The sequence below is a fragment of the Mustela erminea genome, chromosome 15, assembly GCF_009829155.1.
Source record: "Mustela erminea isolate mMusErm1 chromosome 15, mMusErm1.Pri, whole genome shotgun sequence".
Lineage (NCBI taxonomy): Eukaryota > Metazoa > Chordata > Mammalia > Carnivora > Mustelidae > Mustela > Mustela erminea.
The window spans coordinates 30,574,009-30,593,747 of NC_045628.1; the positions used below are offsets into that span (position 1 = coordinate 30,574,009).

Genomic DNA, 19,739 nt, shown 5'->3' on the forward strand with positions numbered 1-19,739 from the left:
GCCTGCTTCTCCCTCTGACTCTGCCTTCCACTCTGTCTGCCTGTGCTTGCTCTCACTCGCTCTCTCTCTGACAAATGAATAAATAAAATCTTTAAAAAAAATAAAAAATAAAAAAAAGAACAAACAATCCACTCAAGAAATGGGCAGAGGACATGAACAGACATTTCTGCAAAGAAGACATCCAGATGGCCAACAGACACATGAAAAAGTGCTCCATATCACTCGGCATCAGGGAAATACGAATCAAAACCACAATGAGATACCACCTCACACCAGTCAGAATGGCTAAAATTAACAAGTCAGGAAATGACAGATGCTGGCGAGGATGCGGAGAAAGGGGAACCCTCCTACACTGTTGGTGGGAATGCACGCTGGTGCAGCCTCTCTGGAAAACAACATGGAGGTTCCTCAAAATGTTGGAAATAGAACTACCCTATGACCCAGCAATAGCACTACTGGGTATTTACCCTAAAGATACAAACGTAGTGATCCGAAGGGGCACGTGCACCCGAATGTTTATAGCAGCAATGTCCACAATAGCCAAACTATGGAAAGAACCTAGATGTCCATCAACAGATGAATGGATAAAGAAGAGGTGGTATATATACACAATGGAATACTATGCAGCCATCAAAAGAAATGAAATCTTGCCATTTGCGACAGCATGGATGGAACTATAGGGTATCATGCTTAGCGAAATAAGTCAAGCAGAGAAAGACAACTGTCATATGATCTTCCTGATATGAGGAAGTGGTGATGCAACATGGGGGCTTAAGGGGGTAGGAGAAGAATAAATGAAACAAGATGGGATTTGGAGGGAGACAAAGCATAAGTGACTCTTAATCTCACAAAACAAACAGGGTTGCTGGGGGGAGGGGGGTTGAGAGAAGGGGGGTGGGGTTATGGACATTGGGGAGGGTATGTGCTTTAGTGAGTGCCGTGAAGTGTGTAAACTGGGCGATTCACAGACCTGTACCCCTGGGGATAAAAATATATGTTTATAAAAAATAAAAAATAAAAAAAAATTTTTAATAAAGGGTCTTGGGAATCTTAGAACTAAATTATGGATTAATCAAATAAATGCATGAAAATCACATTTAAGAGATTATATACTTTACACATAAGAGTAATTTTCATAAAGTCTTAAATAAAAGAAACTATGACTCAAGTGTTTTATATTCAGCCAGGTTGAGACATCCCAAGCATATAGTAATTCAGGGAATAGAGCATCTTTGAGCTATTCTTTAAAAAGTCTTGACAAACTCAAGTTATTACAAAAGATAATGAATAATGATTCCATTAAATCAGTGGGGAGTAAAAGGGTGGTTTTACCTTGCAGGTGACAACGGCAGTGTTTGAAAACATCCTTGTTTGCCATAACTAGGCTAGTTTAGTCAGCATCCCAGTGTAGAGAGGTGAGGAATATTACTAATCAACCTACAGTAGTACAAGACAGCTCCCCACAACAGGGAGTAATCTGATGGAAGGAAAGTAGCCGAGGTTGTGGTGGTTATCTTTGAATTTTTTCTTTTTTTACAAGCATAACCATTTTTATGAGAATGAGTCATTTTCTTTTTAGGTTGTATAGCAGTTCAGGTTTTGTTTTGCTTTTCAAGTTGATAAACTTCCTCTGAAAGCACAACAGAGGTCTTGAGTTTTGTAGTAACACCATTTATAAAGTGAATTAAATTAGTTCTGTTAAATTAAATTAGACCCTCTTCTCTGGTCATTCTGGAACCTGTTGGCCCAAGCTGACATCCAGGTACTTTTACCACCCTGGGTTATATGAGGTATTTACAGCCTGTTTAAATGAGAATGTCTATACCCTTAGAGAGGTGGTGAGTACAGAAAACACCAGGGAGGTAACTAGTTTCTAGAAAACGTATAAGCATGACTGACAGACATAAGAGTTCAAACCTGGCTTGAATGATGAAAAGAAATCCAGAACTCACAGTGAGCAAAATTGTCCCTATTTGGAATGAGGTAACAGAAAAAAAAAAGAAAAAAAAAAAAACACATGAAAGAATAAGCTGTCTTACAGAGGAAGTAAGGAAAGGTATTTCTCTTTTTTATAAAAAGCTTCAGTATTATATTAGTATAATATATTATTATATTAGTAACTTTTCAAGTATTTTTTAATGTTGCTATAGTAAATAGAAAAATTGTTAGTTTACTTAAACAGTTCTTCCAGAATGTCAGTATACTATAAATCTACACCAAAAATCAGTTTGTTACCTTTCATTATACTTAGTGTGGCCATGTTCTAGAAGGGGTTGTGGGCAGCACTTCCCAAGAATGAGAAATGTAATAGAAAACTCAGGCACAAAAAGAACCTTGAATTGTTTCACTTTCCAATTTGTTATGTGTGTACATATCTATTTTCTTTCTTTTCTGTGCTCTTACGAATTTATCTGTCTAGGTTTCTTGAATATCGTGACATAACCTCCACCAGAATGCTTTTGATTTTGAAAGGAGTTTAGAACATTTAATACCTTTTCTTCTTTTTCATTTAAAAATGCAAAGTAGGGGCATCTGGGTGGCTCAGTGGGTTAAAGCCTCTGCCTTTGGCTCAGGTCATGATCCCAGGGTCCTGGGATCGAGCCCCGCATCGGGCTCTCTGCTCAGCGGGGAGCCTACTTCCCCATCTCTCTCTGCCTGCCTCTCTGCCTACTTGTGATTTCTGTCGAATAAATAAATAAAATCTTTTTAAAAAAATGCAAAGTAGATTTAAGAAAACCAGAAGTTTTAGGACACAGGTTCTGAAATCAATCAAAATGTTAGTGCATTTGGAAAGATCAAATTGTGAGTTAAAGAGCGCTTGTCAAGTTGGCTTTGAATTTGTGTTTTTCCATGAGATATAAGTTCATATATTTGACTATATTACTATAAATTAAATATAATTTCACTTTATTCACTTCTTCTCCTAAATTTTTATCGGGCATTCTGTTCTTTCTGCAGTTTGGAAACTAGTCCCATAACCGATACTGATCTTGCAAAGAGAACTGTCTTCCAAAGATCATACTCAGTTGTTGCTTCTGAATATGATAAACAACACTCCATCTTACCTGCACGAGTGAAAGCCATTCCTAGAAGAAGAGTTAACAGTGGAGACACTGGTGAGTATAAAGATAAAAAGGAAGATTGTGTGGTCCAAATGGTTTTATTTGCAGATATTTTTTAAAATCTAGTTTTTTAAAGGAAATGGATTAATTTTACATTGTGTTGACATTCCTTTTATGAGACACACCCAACAGTATGCCTATCTAAATTTTGCATCTCAGTTGGAAGAGACCTAGAGAGCATCCAGTGATAATCCAAGAATAAATTGACCTTTAAAATCTTACCTTTTAGGGACATCTGGGTGGCTCAGTGGGTTAAAGCCTCTGCCTTCGGCTCTGGTCATGATCCCACTGTCCTGGGATTGAGCCCCACATCAGGTTGTCTGCTCAGCGGGGAACCTGCTTCCCTTCCTCTCTCTCTGTCTGCCTCTCTGCCTACTTGTAATCTCTCTGTGTCAAATAAATAAATAAAAAATCTTTAAAATAAAGTGAAATAAAATAAAATAAAATCTTACCTGTTAGTTTCTAAGTCACATGTTGCCACCATTATTCCTTTTACTAAGTTCCAGTGAACTAGTTGTTCCCGTGACTTACTTTCACAATTATATTCTCATTCCCAATAGACGCTTCTAACTCTATAGAGCTTCTATAGTGGAGCTACTTCCACTCTGAATAGATAATGTGGGGATACAAGTAGCTCTTAGTCATCGAAAAAGTTAAATAATCTGGACTAGTTAGTATCAGTAGCCTCAAATTAGAGCTGCTTGATTTTGTGTCAGGAATAAAGAAAGAAATCCAAGAGAAAAGGATAATAATGGTGATTTATCAGGTAGCCCCCCTTAAATGAAGATTAAATCTAGTATTTATACATAGGTAATTATATATCTTATATAGATTCTATTTAGGGAAAAAAAATACAACATTTAGCTTTTAAGAGTGTTTTAGAAACCATGAACTTAAAATTCAGCCCTGGATTCAAAATTCAGTTTGATAACTCAATAGCTACATGATTATAGGAAAGTAAGGTATTTAATCTTTCCAGACGCCTGGGTGGTTCAGCCAGTTAAGCATCTGCCTTCAGGGGGGAGTCCCGCATCTGGCTCCTTGCTCAGCGGGGAGACTGCTTCTTCCTCTCCCTCTGCCTCTCCTCCCAGGCTTTCTCTCTCTCTCTCTGACAAATAAATAAAATCTTTAAAAAATGTATATTTAATCTTTCTCAGCCTCAGTAAAAATTGAAGTTGTGTCACATGCAAAACAAACCCAAAAAAAGAAGAAAAAAAATACTATAGTGAATAACCTAGATACGTTATTTTAATATCATCTTAAATATATTAATTGTATGTATTATTGTCAATGAAAGTTAATTTTTTTTTTTTTTTTTTTTTTAATAAATAGAAGTTGGTTCTTCCCTCTTGAGGCATCCATCTCCTGAGCTTTCCCGGCTAATCTCAGCCCACAGTTCTCTTTCCAAAGGAGAACGAAATTTTCAATGGCCAGTTTTAGCTTTTGTTATACAACATCATGATCTAGAAGGTCTTGAAATAGCAATGAAACAGGCCCTAAGGAAATCTGCTTGCCGAGTTTTTGCCATGGAGGTATGAATACATTAATGGGGTTATTGATTCATTGATAATACAAATCATTTGATGATTTTCTTTAATGTTAGTTTCTTTTCTACTCAACAGAAATATCAAAAAATTAAGAGACACTAGCCAATCAGAAATATAAAATGTTCACATCAAAATTAAACTCTTCATTTATGAATATAAATGAATATAAAGATCCATATTTAAGCACTCTCAAGAAATTTATTTCTGTAGTGCTTTATTGTTTTAATCCTGTTAGCATCTTTTTTAAAAAAGCTTTTTGTAAGAATGACATCATTTCAGTTAGAAGAATCATGAAAAAGAGAGGACAAGTAGGGCTTGAGCCTGTTCTCTGGAAATGATGGAATTGCTATCTGTCATATTTTTGTATGTATTTTTATATTTTTAATCTTTTTTGTCATCAGTGTAATAAATAACCTGCCACTTCAACGATGATGGGAACAATATAAATACATTTAAGTATAGAACTTGAAAAACATTTTGTGTTATCCTAAATACAAGTTGGGAAAAAATGTGCTTTAGCAAATTAATATGAAGATGAAGCTTTGAAGTAAAAAGTGGCTTGAAAAAAGACTTCTGCGTTGCATTTCATATGTATTATTTTCCCTATCATGTTTTTTAATTGGGAACCAAAATTATTGACTATTTCAAGTTTGGTGTGTTTTTGGTAAAATGAAGGTCAGATGTTTTTAGTATCTTTACTTGAAATACTTGGTCCATGGAATACTTGGTAATGTTTACTCACATATTTTCTTTTTATCTTTGACTCATTTAACCATCATTTATTCAGGCTTTCAACTGGCTTCTGTGTAATGTCATCCAAACAACTTCTCTACATGATATTCTGTGGCATTTTGTGGCATCATTAACTCCTGCTCCAGTGGAACCAGAAGAAGAAGAGGATGAGGAAAATAAAACAAACAAAGAAAATGCAGAACAAGTAAGTGAGATTTTTTTGGTGGGGGGGGGGGGCTGTCCATCTTTTTATAGAAGAGTAGAACCATCTTCAGATAATATAATAATATGCATGAGCTCATTCACAGGTTATATAACCTAAAGGCAAGAGTAAAATTTCAGTGCTATGAGCAACATGTTTTTCTCTCTGGCAAAGACGGTCATTCAGTTCTGATGTCTCACTAAACATTATTGTCCTGAAACAATGAATTGAAAGGTATATACTGTTAACAGTACTACATAAGACAGATAAACAGGGCAACATTATTCTATAGAAGATCTATCTACTTCACAACATTGCTTTAAGTTGGTAATAAAAATGTACTATGTAAGGACATGAAATTTAAAAATGTTTGCTTGGCTAGAAAGGACTTGGATTTTATAGGAAACAACCTGCATAATGGAAGGACATTGACTAGGACCCTAAAAGCCTGGGTGCTAGACCCATTTCCACATCTGTAACATTGTGACTTACTGGCCTCATCTGTAAATGGAAAACTAGACCGCATTTAATTCACCTGCAGGCATTCTGAAATTATATGCTTAATTATGGTTAATTTGCAAAGATATCAGACAACATTATCATAGCCAAATTCTTAAAACTCACAAGGAAACAAAGTACTCTGAGTGAGAACTAGCAGAAAAAACAGGCAGCAGAAATAGACCTTCAACAATTTCAGTAGTTGTAATTTATTATCTATCTGTGTAGTATAACTATGTTTAATGTGCTTTAAAAAATGAAAGACAAACTTTAATAATGTAAGAAGAAATGTAATAATGACAGATTTGAAAAAGAACTAAATAAATTAACATGTAAGAATTATATGTTAGTATAATAACTAATGTTAGGAAAAAAGCAGTGAACCAAAAAAAATCAGTTCTGAGATTTACAGCAGATTAGTCAAGAAATTAGTGAACTGTTAAGAGAGACCTAAAGAAATCATCCAGAATAAAACAGAAAAAAAATGAGTTCCTTTAAAAAGTGAAAAATATGAGAAGGTGTAACATTTATCTAATTGGAGTTCCAGAAAGAGAGGATAGACAGAATGGAAAATTGTACTATTTGAGGAATTGATACCTGAAAATTATCCAGAATTGATTACAGATGACAATACATTGAATCAGGAAGCCCAGTGAACCCCAGGCAGAATAAAGAAAAATCGTGGTGGGCAAATCATAGTGAATTATCTGAACAACCAAAACAAAGAGCAGGTCTTTAAAGTAGCCATGGAGGGAAAAATTATACTTAAAGTAGGGACAGTAAGAATGACAACTGAATTTTCAGTAACCGTATTTTAAGTTGTAAAATGGTGAACTTTTTTTAAAAGGCAATCAGTTGATACTTTCAGTGTGCTGAGAGAAAATAACTGTCAATCCAATGAATCTATCTTTATAGAAGAAGGGAAAAATAAAGATATTTTCAGAAAATAAACAGAGGGATTGCCACAAACAGACTGTTGCAAAGGAAAATTGTAGTGCGCTTAAGTTACAGTAGGAGATCTTCCATGGGAGATCTGAGAATGAAAAGAAAAGAAAGTGTTAAATCTTAACAAAGACTATATAAAAAGTGATAATATGTAATGGGAGTGATTTGTAAAACTTAGTGCCAAAATACACACAGCAGTACCATATACATCAGGAGGCAGGTGATTGGTGTTGGTGTTCAGTGGGCTGATAATGATTTTGATTAGCTTTAGATTAAGTTGAGTGTGTGTCATTACACAAAGTTTAGTGTGTATCATTACACAAAGAACAGAAACAGTGTATAGGGGGCACCTGGCTGGCTCAGTCAGTGGAGCGAGTGACTCTTGATCTCGGGGTTGTGAGTACTACCCTCACATTAGTTGTAGAGATGACTTAAAAATAAAACCTTAAAAAAAAAAAAAGAAAAGAAAGAAAGAAAAGAGTGTATAATTTCCAAACTCATAGAAAAATGTGAAAAGTCAAATCAGCCCCTCCCCAAGAGGGAAAACAGAATAGAAAGAAGTGGTGCAAATAGAAAGTAACATATTAGAAATAAGTACAAAGAGGACTTAATCTTCCATTTAAAAGACAAAAATTGGGATGCCTGGTGGCTCAGTTGGTTAAGTATCCAACTTTTGATTTCGCCTCAGGTCATGATCTCGGTCATGAGATAGAGCCCTGTGTGGGGCTCTGCAATCAGCGGGGAGTCTGCTTCTCTATCTCTGGCACTCCCCCTACACACACACACACATAAACACACTCTCACTCTCTCTCAAATAAATAAATGAGTCTTTTTAAAAAAATAAACAAATAAATAAATAAATAAAGGTTTTCTGGGTGACTCAGTCAGTTGGGTTTCTGCCTCTAGCTCAGGTAATGATCTCAGAGTCCTGGGATCAAGTCATGTATCAGGCTCCCTGCTCATCAGGGATCTGCTTCTGCCTCTCCCTTTGCACCTCCCCACTACTCATGCCCCCCCCTCAAATAAATAAATAAAATCTTTTAAAAAATTAATTAAATAAAAGACAAAAATTGTTAGGATAGATGAAAAAACAAAAGGTAGATGCTATTCATAAGCATCACATCTAAAACATAAGGATACAGAAAAACTGAAAGTGGAAGTTTAGAAAAATATATACTGGACAAACACCAAACAAAATAAAGTTGGTGTGACTCTTTAATATCAGAAGAAAAGAAAGTTTTAAGATGAAATTAATAGTAGGGATAAAAAAGCTTTCTACAAAATGATGAACAATTCTAAACATGTATGCATCAGTAATATAGTCTTTTTTTTTAAAGAATTTATTTATTTATTTGACAGGTGATCACAAGTAGGCAGAGAGGCGGGCAGAGAGAGAGGAGGAGGCAGGCTCCCTGCCGAGCAGAGAGCCCGATGTGGGGCTCAATCCCAGGACCCTGGGATCATGACCTGAGCCGAAGGCAGAGGCTTTAACCCACTCAGCCACCCAGGCGCCCCTCAGTAATATAGTCTTAAAAATAATAGGTAAAAATTGACAGAACTGCAAGGAGAAATAGAAAAAAAAAATACACAATTACAGTGTAAGATTGTTTCACACCTTTAACAACTAAATATTCCTGCATAACAAACCAACCTAAAACTTATCGGATGAAAACTGTTGCCTATTGGCTGACTACTCTGTAGGTCAGCGATTTGGGTGAGGCTCCAAACATACAAGTCGCCCTGTTGGTATATCTGTGAGCTCACCAGAATCTATACAGATACCGTATCCATTTGTTTGGTGATTTTATTTATGAGTGACCTCATCACTTTTTCCCTAAAAGATAGTACAAAGCATAATTAGTGAAAGCATGTTTTGGGTATGATTTGGTTTTAGTTTGCTTGCTTGCATTTCTGTTACTTAACTGTCTTTACTGTATACATAACACTTCTAAGTATACATAATTTTTTTGTGTGTGGGGAAAGTCCTTTTCAGTATACAGACTGATCAACTCTCTTTCCATTTCTGTGTTAGGAGAAGGACACGAGAGTATGTGAACATCCCCTCTCGGATATAGTGATTGCCGGGGAAGCTGCTCATCCTTTACCACACACATTTCACCGCTTACTTCAGACAATCTCCGATCTTATGATGTCTCTCCCCAGTGGCAGTTCATTACAGCAAATGGCCCTAAGGTAATTTTACATCTAAGTGTTCTAGGTACAGTGGAGAAGAGATTTTATGTAGTATTCAAACACAAAATGCTTGAAAGACCTTGTTAAATAGTAAGATACAAAGACTTCTCCTTCTTAGCTCACACCTGTTTGCCCCTCTATAAAATGAGGTTAATACACTCTTGATGCTCTGAATTATCAGTCTGTAACAGTTTTCCTCACATCCCACCTCACTTCTACCCCAAGTCACTTGTCTCAGTGCTACCCAAGAGGAGATTTTTGTTTTTGTTTTTTTCCCAAATATATTTAAATATATTTAAATTACATATTTTTAAAAAGCCCACTTCTGTGTACTCCCCCTGCCACCTCCATCCCACTCCCCAATGACTGGTGCTTACTGCAAAGGGGATGGTCAGTTATTTGCTATAGAATGAGTGATATAAACCTGGTCCTCCCCACTCCTGTGGATGGTTAGCTCCCTGCTATGTTTTAGAATGAACTCTTGTGGAAACAAGAAGAGCTTGGACCTGTGTCCCTGGGAGTGCACTTGGGAGGCCCCTCGAGCCAGGAAGTTGGGGTGTGCTGTTCCCATTTTACAGAGGTGGAGACTAAGGATGTGAGAGGTCACTTGGCTAAGGCCGTGAAGCTACTAAGTACCTGATTCCCCCCTTCTACTCCTTCTGGCCCTGTGTAACCCACTTGGTCTTCTGTGAGCCTACAGCTCCCACTCAGAGCAGCAAATGTCTTTGCTGCAAGTGAGGGAGTGAGCTTTTCAGTGAAGAATTGTGTCCTTCATCATGTCCCCTACATTTTATACCATCATGTAAATTTTTCCATTACTTAAGAGGAAACTTTTAAATGTCATAAAAGGGAGAGGGAGAACAAAGTCTCAGAAACAGAAATTAAAATATTGATTTTGAATTGAAAAGAATTTTGAGAAAAATTGAACCTTAGTTATATACAAGGTAGGGAGCATCACTTACTTTTAAGTCTAAGCCTGCTAAGATTTTAACATTACTTCTACATTGTGAACCTTGTTATCAGATCTACATATGGAGCCACACATATAAATGAATGCTCCATTGACTTTTGTAAGCTGTAAGGTGATGGAGTGATTTTTGGCTACCCACAGCCCTAATGATAAGACCAGCAGAGGGGAGATTGTGTTTTCCTCCTCACAAGATTTTTGAAGTGCAGGATGTGTTATATACACTCTGATGAATTAATATAGAATTCTAAAACTAATAAATTTGAGAGGCTGTTTCAGTTGGGGTAACACTTGTCTAACTGCAAATTTGATCTATTACCTTTTTTGTTTCTATACCCTTTATCTTCATGGCTACAGAAGCAAATTTCTTTATATGTAAATATATTTTTCTATATGTAAAATGAACAAACTTTCTTTCTTTAGGTCTTACCTTGTCCCAAAGAAATTGCCTTTATTTCTCAGAAAAAGGCAGTGATATTATTTCCTAATTTTTTTTCCATTTCTGTTTTTCACCTGGAACATTAAGATTTTTTGGAATACTAACTATGGAGTGCTTTTCCAAGAATTCCTTAGAAATTATTTAATGTATTGCTTATACCTTTTTAGGTGCTGGAGTCTGAAATTCAAGCAGTCTGATCACCAGTTCCTCCATCAGAGTAATGTCTTTCATCACATTAACAATATTTTGTCAAAATCAGATGATGGAGATAGTGAAGAAAGTTTTAGCATCAGTATTCAGTCTGGCTTTGAAGCAATGAGTCAGGTCAGTCATTGACCAGCTGTCCTGTATTATCCCGCTAACATTCAACAGTGTGTAGGAGAAACTGCAGGTTACTCCTAAACAATTTGGTTCATTTGTTTCTTACCTCATGTCTTGTTTGTCTTATTACCAGGAAAGATTTCCATTTCAGTGTTGTAATAACGTGCATTTGTTTCCGGTAGGAATTGTGCATAGTAATGTGCCTAAAGGACTTAACCAGCATTGTTGACATAAAAACTTCAAGCCGACCTGCCATGATCGGCAGTTTGACAGATGGTTCTACAGAAACCTTTTGGGAATCAGGAGATGAGGATAAAAACAAAACTAAGAACATCACCATCAACTGTGTAAAAGGAATCAATGCCCGCTACGTATCTGTCCATGTGGACAATTCGCGAGATCTCGGGGTAAGAAAGGAAACTAATTTGTGGCTCATTAGTTCTTTTCAGACCGTCAGTGACTATGCCCTATCATTTCTGAGTTTAGCAAAAAGATTTTCATGTAGAACTTCACCAAACAAACAACATTTATGTTTCCCAAATAAATCTCAAATCTAAAAACAGATTAAGAGGACTGGGGCACTATGGAATACCAATTCTAAAAAGAGATGTGATACAAATAACACCCTGGCTCCCAGCTAAGCAGAATAAATGAATGCACTGTAACTGCCTGCCCACATGCCCTTGTTTCAGCTCTTCTCTTGGCCTGGAAGTCCTTGCCTTAAACTCTGCCTATCAGATTCTTCTAGAATCTTGAAAGACCAAAAAATTTCCTCTCCCAGGACCTCTTCTATAAAAATTACTCTTTCCAGAGTTCCTGCATGACTCAGTCAGTTAAGTGTCTGCCTGAAGCTCAGGTCATGATCCCAGGGTCCTGCTCAGAGGGGAACCTGCTTCTCCCTCTCCTCCCCACTCATGTTCTATCTCTGTTGCTATCTCTGTGTCTCTGAAATAAATAAAATCTTTTTTTAACAATTTACTCTTTCCCTTCTCTAGGTTCTTTTTTTATATTACTCTGATGGCACTTAACATACTTTGACCTATCATGTAATTAGCTCTCAGTTTCCAACCCTCACTCTTAGCTTTCATGGCAGTGGTGGTGGGGTATCTAGACTACCGTGAATAATCATAATTTGTATTCTTCCTAACACTAGCCTGTTCACATGTTTGAACTGAATTTAGTACTCCTTGACAAGAGGCAGTAAACAAAGGAAAAAGAGTCCTATCTCCTGGACTGTTGAGAACCAAGAAGAAACACCAGCTGCCTCGCATGCTTCTACCCCAATTCCTGGGGAAGGAACTCCTTAGACTTTTTCCCTCAGAAGGGTTGTGGCTTGCTAGCAGAAACAGTATTAATAAATCCCCTTTGAGGGGCACCTGGGTGGCTCAGTGGGTTAAAGCCTCTGCCTTCGGGTCAGGTCATGATCTCAGGGTCCTGGGATTGTTCCCCACATCAGGCTCTCTGCTCAGCATGGAGCCTGCTTCCCTTCCTCTCTCTGCCTGCCTTTCTGCCTTTCTGTCTGTCAAATGAATAAATAAAATCTTTTAAAATAAATAAGTAAATAAATCCCCTTTGACCATTGCTAGCTTTCTCCCCATTCCATTCATGTATTTCCCAGAAGGAGCCAGAGTGGTGGGGTTGGGTCTTGGATAACCCGTATAGGATGCCAACATCAGAAGTCCAATCTCCCATCAACATTCCTTGCCATCCACAGCCATCCCTAACTCCTGTTCCCTGGCAGTGAATAAGAAAAGGGGGTTTAGCTAATATATCATAAGGGGTATCTCCTTTTTGGAGCCAAGTGTTTCATTTGGCACAACTAGAAAGTCAAGTGTAAGAAATCAAAACATTTTTCTAGCTAGAATTTACTGTTTAGTACAAAGTTATGTATAATTCATGGTATATTTTAAGCCAGGACATACTCTCCGTCAGAACAATGATGGCAATCAATTTGACATTTTTCCCTTTTAGGGAGAGAATCGTAGCAATACTCGTTTTTAAAAGCCCTAGTAGGGGGGCGCCTGTGTGGCTTAGTGGGTTAAGGCCTCTCTGCCCGGGATCTCTGGTCCCGGGATCCTGGGATCAAGCCCTACACTGGGCTTCTGCTCAGCAGGGATCCTGCTTCCCCCTCCTCTCTCTCTCTCTCTGCCTGCCTCTCTGCCTACTTGTGATCTGTGTCTGTCAAATAAATAAAATCTTAAAAAACAAATTAAAAAGACTAAAAATAAAAGCCCCAGTAGGTTAGCCAACATCTGCTTTCCTTTTAAGAAACCTCCTCTGAGTTACAAGCATCCTTGAGGCTGATGTACCTCTGTGTCCCCACCTGCCCACCATCAGTGCCTCATACACAGCAATTGTTAGAATTGGATTAGCCTAGACCTGACATACAGCTAAGTATGCAGTTCTCTCAGGAATTAATGTGCTAATCTGTTCCTTGATGTGCCTTACATAAAAGTTACTCAACTTTCGGGTCTCTGGCTCTAGTACTAGAATGATTCTTCTCAGTACTTAAAGATTCTGAACTTCTATTTGATATTTATTTCATGTGTTAATTAATGTTCCTTCCCTAGTGTGGCAAGGATCTCGAGAGGATAGAACCTGTCATTCTCGTACATCCTTCTCCAAATCTGTAAGGCAGTCCGTGTACATTGTGACACTCACAAGTATTTGTTGGTTAAGTCCCCTACCTTCCTTGCTTTTACCTCCAGAAGCAATGAAAGTATAGCAGAGAGAGTGGGACAGGAGTGGCAAACAGAGTTATGAAAGGTCTCATGATAGGGATAGAATTTAAATCATTAGACTTTGGGGGCGCCTGAGGGGCTCAGCTGGTTAAGCATCTGCCTTTGGCTCAGGTCATGATCCTGGGTCCTGGGATCAAGTCCCGTGTCGGGCTCTGCATCAAGCTCCCTGCTCAGTGGGTAGTCTACCTGTCCCTCTGCCCCTTTCCCCTCTCATGCTCTTTCTTTTTCACTCACTCACTCTCAAATAAATAAATCTTTTTTAAAAAATCAGTCTTTAGACTTCGGATAAAAAGAGGGAATGCCAAGCTCCTCTTTCAGAGCCCATGGAGACCAAAGGTAGAATTTGTGAGAATAAGGCAAGACTGGAGTTGTAAGAATGTGGTTGACCAGGCAGAGGGAGTGAGGTCAGTTGGGAAGAAAAATGACAGTTACTGTTAATGTGGTATTGGTAGGCCATAAGAAACCATTGTAAATTCAGGACCAGGAATATAGGATAATAATTGTTGTGAATTGTCTATTTTAGAATAAAGTTACCTCAATGACCTTCTTAACTGGCAAAGCAGTAGAAGATTTGTGCAGAATAAAGCAGGTAATTAAAATTTTGTCATTAAATTTTTTGCTACCTAGGGAGAAATTCTTCTCAGCCTCCACTGTTAAATTCTAATTTTGGCATGCTACCAAAGTACTATAGAAAATCATCTGTTTATAAAACACTAACCTGACAAATATTCCAGATATAGGAATGTTTATAACCATTCTGTGCTAAACATCTTATCCATTAGTGCCCTAAATGCTCTCCTGCCACGAACACTTATACTGTACCTACAGTCCTCCAATCTGCCTCCACCTCCCTTACAAAGATTCAGGGTGCTTTAAATGCATCATAAATCCAATTCACAATGAACACCTACACCTCAGGTTAAAATGTAGATAATTGTCCTCCAGCCTGAATCTATTACTTAGAACACTGAAACTGTATCCAGGCTGCAAGTTGATCTTACAAACCATCTCTAGAAACAAGTTAAATTTTATTTGGGTGTGTATCTGAAGTTCTGTATAAACTGACTTGTGTTAGTGAAACTTTATCAGAGTTCTTCTGTAGCAACTTTATCCCATAAATGTTGACCACTTGTTTTGCTTTGTTTTTCAAATCATGGACAGAATGAATTGAGATTTTGGATTAAATAATTAATTTTGTTTAAAAAGCTAAAAAATTTAGGGAAATAATTTTATTCAGTGAGGTACTATTTATTTATACTTAATGCTCTTTCTATAAAATTGGCATTATCAATTAAAATAATACCAATTTAGATGTCTACATAAATAATGTAGAAGTTGCAGCTTTCTCTTTGACATCAAATAATGTAATAATGGTTTTCATGTTATCAAGTGAATAGTGTCAAAACCATTTCACAGTGCATTGAACTTTAATCCTTGAAAAAAAGTTTCACAGTGAAATACAGTGAAATAAGAAATCATAAAAGTGAAGTTACATATAATTTTTCTTCAAAAATAAAACATATTAAGTAACTGCACATCAAAAATCCTCATCTTTTTTAAAAAAATTTATCTTTAAATGGTACTTTTATGTGAAGATGCACCACCAAAAAAAAATAAATAATCCACAAAACAGGGCCCCATGCTGATCTTGTGAGTGCTCTTACTCATAGTCAGTATACAGAAAGGACTGTCACATATAAAGTGATTAGTGATGTTACTTATATAACTTGTCCCTGGAAAGTGCTCAGACCTGCATTTTAATTCTCAGCTCCATCTAGTACTAAGAATCCTTTAACCTGTGTTAACCTCACTTCATCTGTGTAATAGCTACTGTAGTATTACTTACCCTCACAAGGTTTAAGTAAGATAATCAGTGTGAAGTAACATAGTAAACCTTGGTCTCTGCACAGGTCTTTGTGATTTGAGCTTGCTGTTATTAGCGCTAAGTCTAGGACAGTGATAAGAGAGTGAGACAGCTGTATCAGGTTTCTATCCCTCTTCTGTTATACTAGGTTGATCTGGATTCCAGGCACATTGGTTGGGTAACAAGTGAACTTCCAGGAGGGGATAATCACATCATCAAGATTGAATTAAAGGGCCCAGAAAATACACTGAGAGTTCGACAAGTAAAAGTCCTGGGCTGGAAGGATGGCGAAAGCACCAAAATTGCTGGCCAGATTTCAGCCAGTGTGGCCCAGCAAAGGAACTGTGAAGCCGAGACTCTGCGAGTGTTCAGACTTATTACATCTCAAGTGAGTGTCCTTACTACATAATCTAGCACAGGATGCCTTGAAATAAAATCTTACTCAATAACAATACCAAAACAGTAACAAAATACTTTGTAAATCTTGTTAGAGATGGCTGGCAACAGATGTGACCCATTTTCTCTTCTTCTCATAGCCCAAAACTCCTGTGTTTCATTTTGCACTCATAATTCTTAAAAGTATAGCAAGGATAGCATAGTAATATTATAAAACCTGCAGAATTAGCTCATGCATCCTTTAGCTTCCACACTAATAATTACTGCCATTGATCCCATCTCATGCTCCTGTCTTCATCAGGTATTTGGAAAGCTCATCTCTGGAGATGCTGAACCTACACCAGAACAAGAGGAAAAAGCACTACTGTCCTCACCTGAAGGAGAGGAAAAAGTATACAATGTATTTATTTGTATTCTAAAGATATTTATTTCTTTTTTTCATTTTCTTACTTTTGTTCAGTGAAATTACCTATTGCCGTGTATTTTAATGGATAGATGATAGTTAATATGCAGTTAATATTTTTTACTTTAATTAGAAGATGAAGAAACTATCAAAAGAAATTATTTGTTTATGTATGATCTAGCTAGCATTATAAGTAACAACAAAATTTCCTCTGTATCTTGGGCTGTTGTGTTCAAGTGTTGGGATTTGTAAAATCAGCTTAGGCATCTACTGTACCGTGTGCCGTCAGTGATCTCCTTCCTCCATTTACTCTGCCTTTCACAGTCTCTGTCAAAAATACTGTCTCCTCAAGGAATCTTCTTTAAGATTCCCCCCGCAAAATATGCCGTTTTCCTTCTGTTAAACTTCATCATAGTTTCTATGAGTCTCTTCTCAATTTCTTCCATATGTTTACTTGTACACAGATTTGTCTCTTCTACTGAATCGTAGCTTCTTAAAAACCAAGTACATAATCTGATTTGTCTTTATATCCATGGCATAAACAAACATGCATTCAATCTGTTTTTATTGGAATAACCTGTTCTTTATCTTGTTCTTGAAATTTCTTTTAAAATGTGGTTGCCTTTACTTATTTGTTCTATTCTAAAGCACTATACCCAAGAGGAAAACCTCACCTATTTCCAAAAAGAGGTCAAGCCTGACTGGTCTCAATATTCTTATGTTGTTAGATGTTACAGATAATCACCTTGGCAGCTCTTTGAAAGATAATTTCAAGGACTTACATAGTCTAGCTCTGTGCCTTCTGGTGTAGTAATGTCTAAGTCATCCACATCTTTCTATTTGGGCTCCATAAAAAGTACGATTTTATAAAGTCTGGTTGTTTCTTCTAGCATCCTGTGGCGATTTCATTTGAATGACAACAAGACTGTGTGATTATTCATTAAATCAATTGAATTTCAGCAAATGGTGATTTTGTGCTAAGTAACTATGGTAATTGGTACCAAGCCCTCAGAAAACTGTGTTTTCTTAGATGTGAACTTTTCACACAACCCCAAAAAAGAAATCAGTAGGGATACTCTATAGCATGTAATCTATTTTTTATGTATGTGAAAACATTGCACATGTCACAGGGTTTCAGAATATGTTGAAAATATTATGCCCTGCAGCAGTCAGAGGAGGCTTTGGGTAGGTATTGGGTATGACTTGGACTAGAAAGGGCATGAGTCAGAGTTAGCATGACAGAAGGGATTTGAGTAGAGCTCTTTGAAGAGGCTGGACTAAGAGTAGGAGAGTGTAGGTTGAGATGTTAAGGTTGATTGGGAAAGTTTATGCTAGTGGTAAGATGCCCATGAAATAGCATAATTATTAAGAGAATCATTTTTTACATCAGGTTTTTGAAGTAGAATTTAGATAAGGAAAAAATTCATCCTTTTAAACTGTATTGTTTGATGAATTTTGACCAATATATGCAGTAGTAAAATCATCACTCGTAAAACGTCCCTCTGGGTGCTTTGCAGTCAGTCCTCTCACCTCATGCCTAGATCCTGGCAACCACTGGGCTGTTTTCTGCTCCTGGAGTGTTGCCTTTCCCCAGATGTCATATAAATGGAACCAGATAGAATGTAACCTTTTCTTATGGTTTCTTTCTTTTGGTATAATGATATTGAGATTCATCCATGTAGGAACACGTATCAGTAGTTGTTTCTTTTGGTTGCTGAGAAGTGTTCCATTTTATGGATTTACCATAATTTGTTTATTCTTTGACCTTTTGATGGATATTTATGTTGTTTCTTTGTTGGCTATTAATAAATAAAGCTGATTTTTGTATGGGTATGTTTTCATTTTTCTTGGGTAAATACCTGTGAGTAGAATTGTTGGGTTGTATGGTAAGTGTATGTTTAACTTTGTAAGAAACTGCTGAACTCTTTCCAAAGTGATTGAACCAATTTGCATTTTTACCAGCAGTGTATGAGATTTCCAGTTGCTCCACATTCTCTCAAAAGCACTTAGGATTGTCACTCTTTTTAATGTTGGCCATTGTAGTAGGTATGTAGCAGTATCTCATTATGGTTTTAATATGGATTTCTCTGATGATTAGTAATGTTGAGTAAATTTTCATGTGCTTATTTGCCATCACTTTATTTAGTGAAGTATCTGTTCAAATTTTTTACCCCTATTTTTTTTTATATTAGGTTGAAAGATTTTTTTTCATATATATACATATATATGTATTGAAGATAAAGACTCCTTAGCCAATATGCGTTTTCAGATATTTTCTCCTACTCTGTGGTTTATCTTTCAGGGACAGAAGTGTTTTGGGGTTTTTTGTTTGTTTTTTGGGAACAGAAGTTTTTGATCTTGAGGAAGTATAATTCAGTCTTTTTTTCTAAATGACTTGCGATTTTTTTATCTTACCTAAAATTTAATGTCACAAAGATTTTCTTCTAACAGGAATAGAGTTTTAATTCTTTTGTTTATAGCCATATACATTTTAAGTTAATTTTTCTTTATAGTGTAAGGTCAGAGTTGAGTTTCATTTATTTATTTTTTTAATCTTTTTATTCTATTAGGATGGTGGATTTTTTTTTAGATTTTATTTATTAAAGAGGGAAAGCACGAGTAAGATGAAAGGCAGAGGGAGAAGCAGACTCCCTGCTGAGCAGGTAGCCCAGTGCAGGGCTCTGTCTCGGAACCCTTGAGATTATGACCTGAGCCAAAGGCAGATGTTAAAGCTACTGAGCCACCCAGGTGCCCCAGAATTTCATTTATTTTTGCGTGTAGATAGCCAGTTGTTCCATCACCATTTGTTGAAAAAGTTATCCTTTATCAATAATAAATTCACCATAAATATGTAGGTCTGTTTCTGTATTCTTCACTCTTTCCATTGATCTATATGTATATTCTTACACCAACATCAGAGTGTCTTGATTACTGCAGCTTATGGAAATCATGAGATCAGATTCCAACCTGGTTCTTTTTTAAGTTATTTTGGCTATTCTAGGCCCTTTATATTTTCATATAAAGCTTAGAACCAGCTTGTCTTTTCCTCTTCTTAAAAAAAAAAAAAAACCTGAAATATTGATTGTAACTGTACCAAATTGCTAAGTGATTTGGGGAGAATTGACATCTTAGTAATACTGAGTGCTCCTATCTGTGAACATGATATATTTCTCCATTTATCTAGATCTTCTTTAATTTTTGTCAGCAATGTTTTGTAGTTCATTGTACAGGTCTTATACACATCTTAATCCCTAAATAATTATATTAATATTAACAATAATCTGTAAATAATAATTGTTTTTAATGATATGCAAATGGTATTTTTTATTTCACTTTTCAGTTCATTTCTAGTATGTAAAAATATAATTG

The 19,739-nt window shown here is 36.5% G+C and overlaps 1 protein-coding gene across 1 annotated transcript in view; it reads left to right on the forward strand.

Annotated features, from left to right (window-relative positions):
- LOC116574059 (E3 ubiquitin-protein ligase MYCBP2) overlaps nucleotides 1-19,739 on the forward strand; it is a 211,509-nt gene that overhangs the window by 163,762 nt on the left and 28,008 nt on the right. The window contains exons 54-62 of the mRNA XM_032314603.1: nucleotides 2,959-3,116; nucleotides 4,455-4,654; nucleotides 5,457-5,606; nucleotides 9,079-9,239; nucleotides 10,813-10,969; nucleotides 11,149-11,373; nucleotides 14,231-14,296; nucleotides 15,720-15,959; nucleotides 16,269-16,367. Of these exons, the coding sequence (XP_032170494.1) occupies nucleotides 2,959-3,116; nucleotides 4,455-4,654; nucleotides 5,457-5,606; nucleotides 9,079-9,239; nucleotides 10,813-10,969; nucleotides 11,149-11,373; nucleotides 14,231-14,296; nucleotides 15,720-15,959; nucleotides 16,269-16,367 (1,456 nt within the window). The remainder of the gene's footprint in view (nucleotides 1-2,958; nucleotides 3,117-4,454; nucleotides 4,655-5,456; nucleotides 5,607-9,078; nucleotides 9,240-10,812; nucleotides 10,970-11,148; nucleotides 11,374-14,230; nucleotides 14,297-15,719; nucleotides 15,960-16,268; nucleotides 16,368-19,739) is intronic.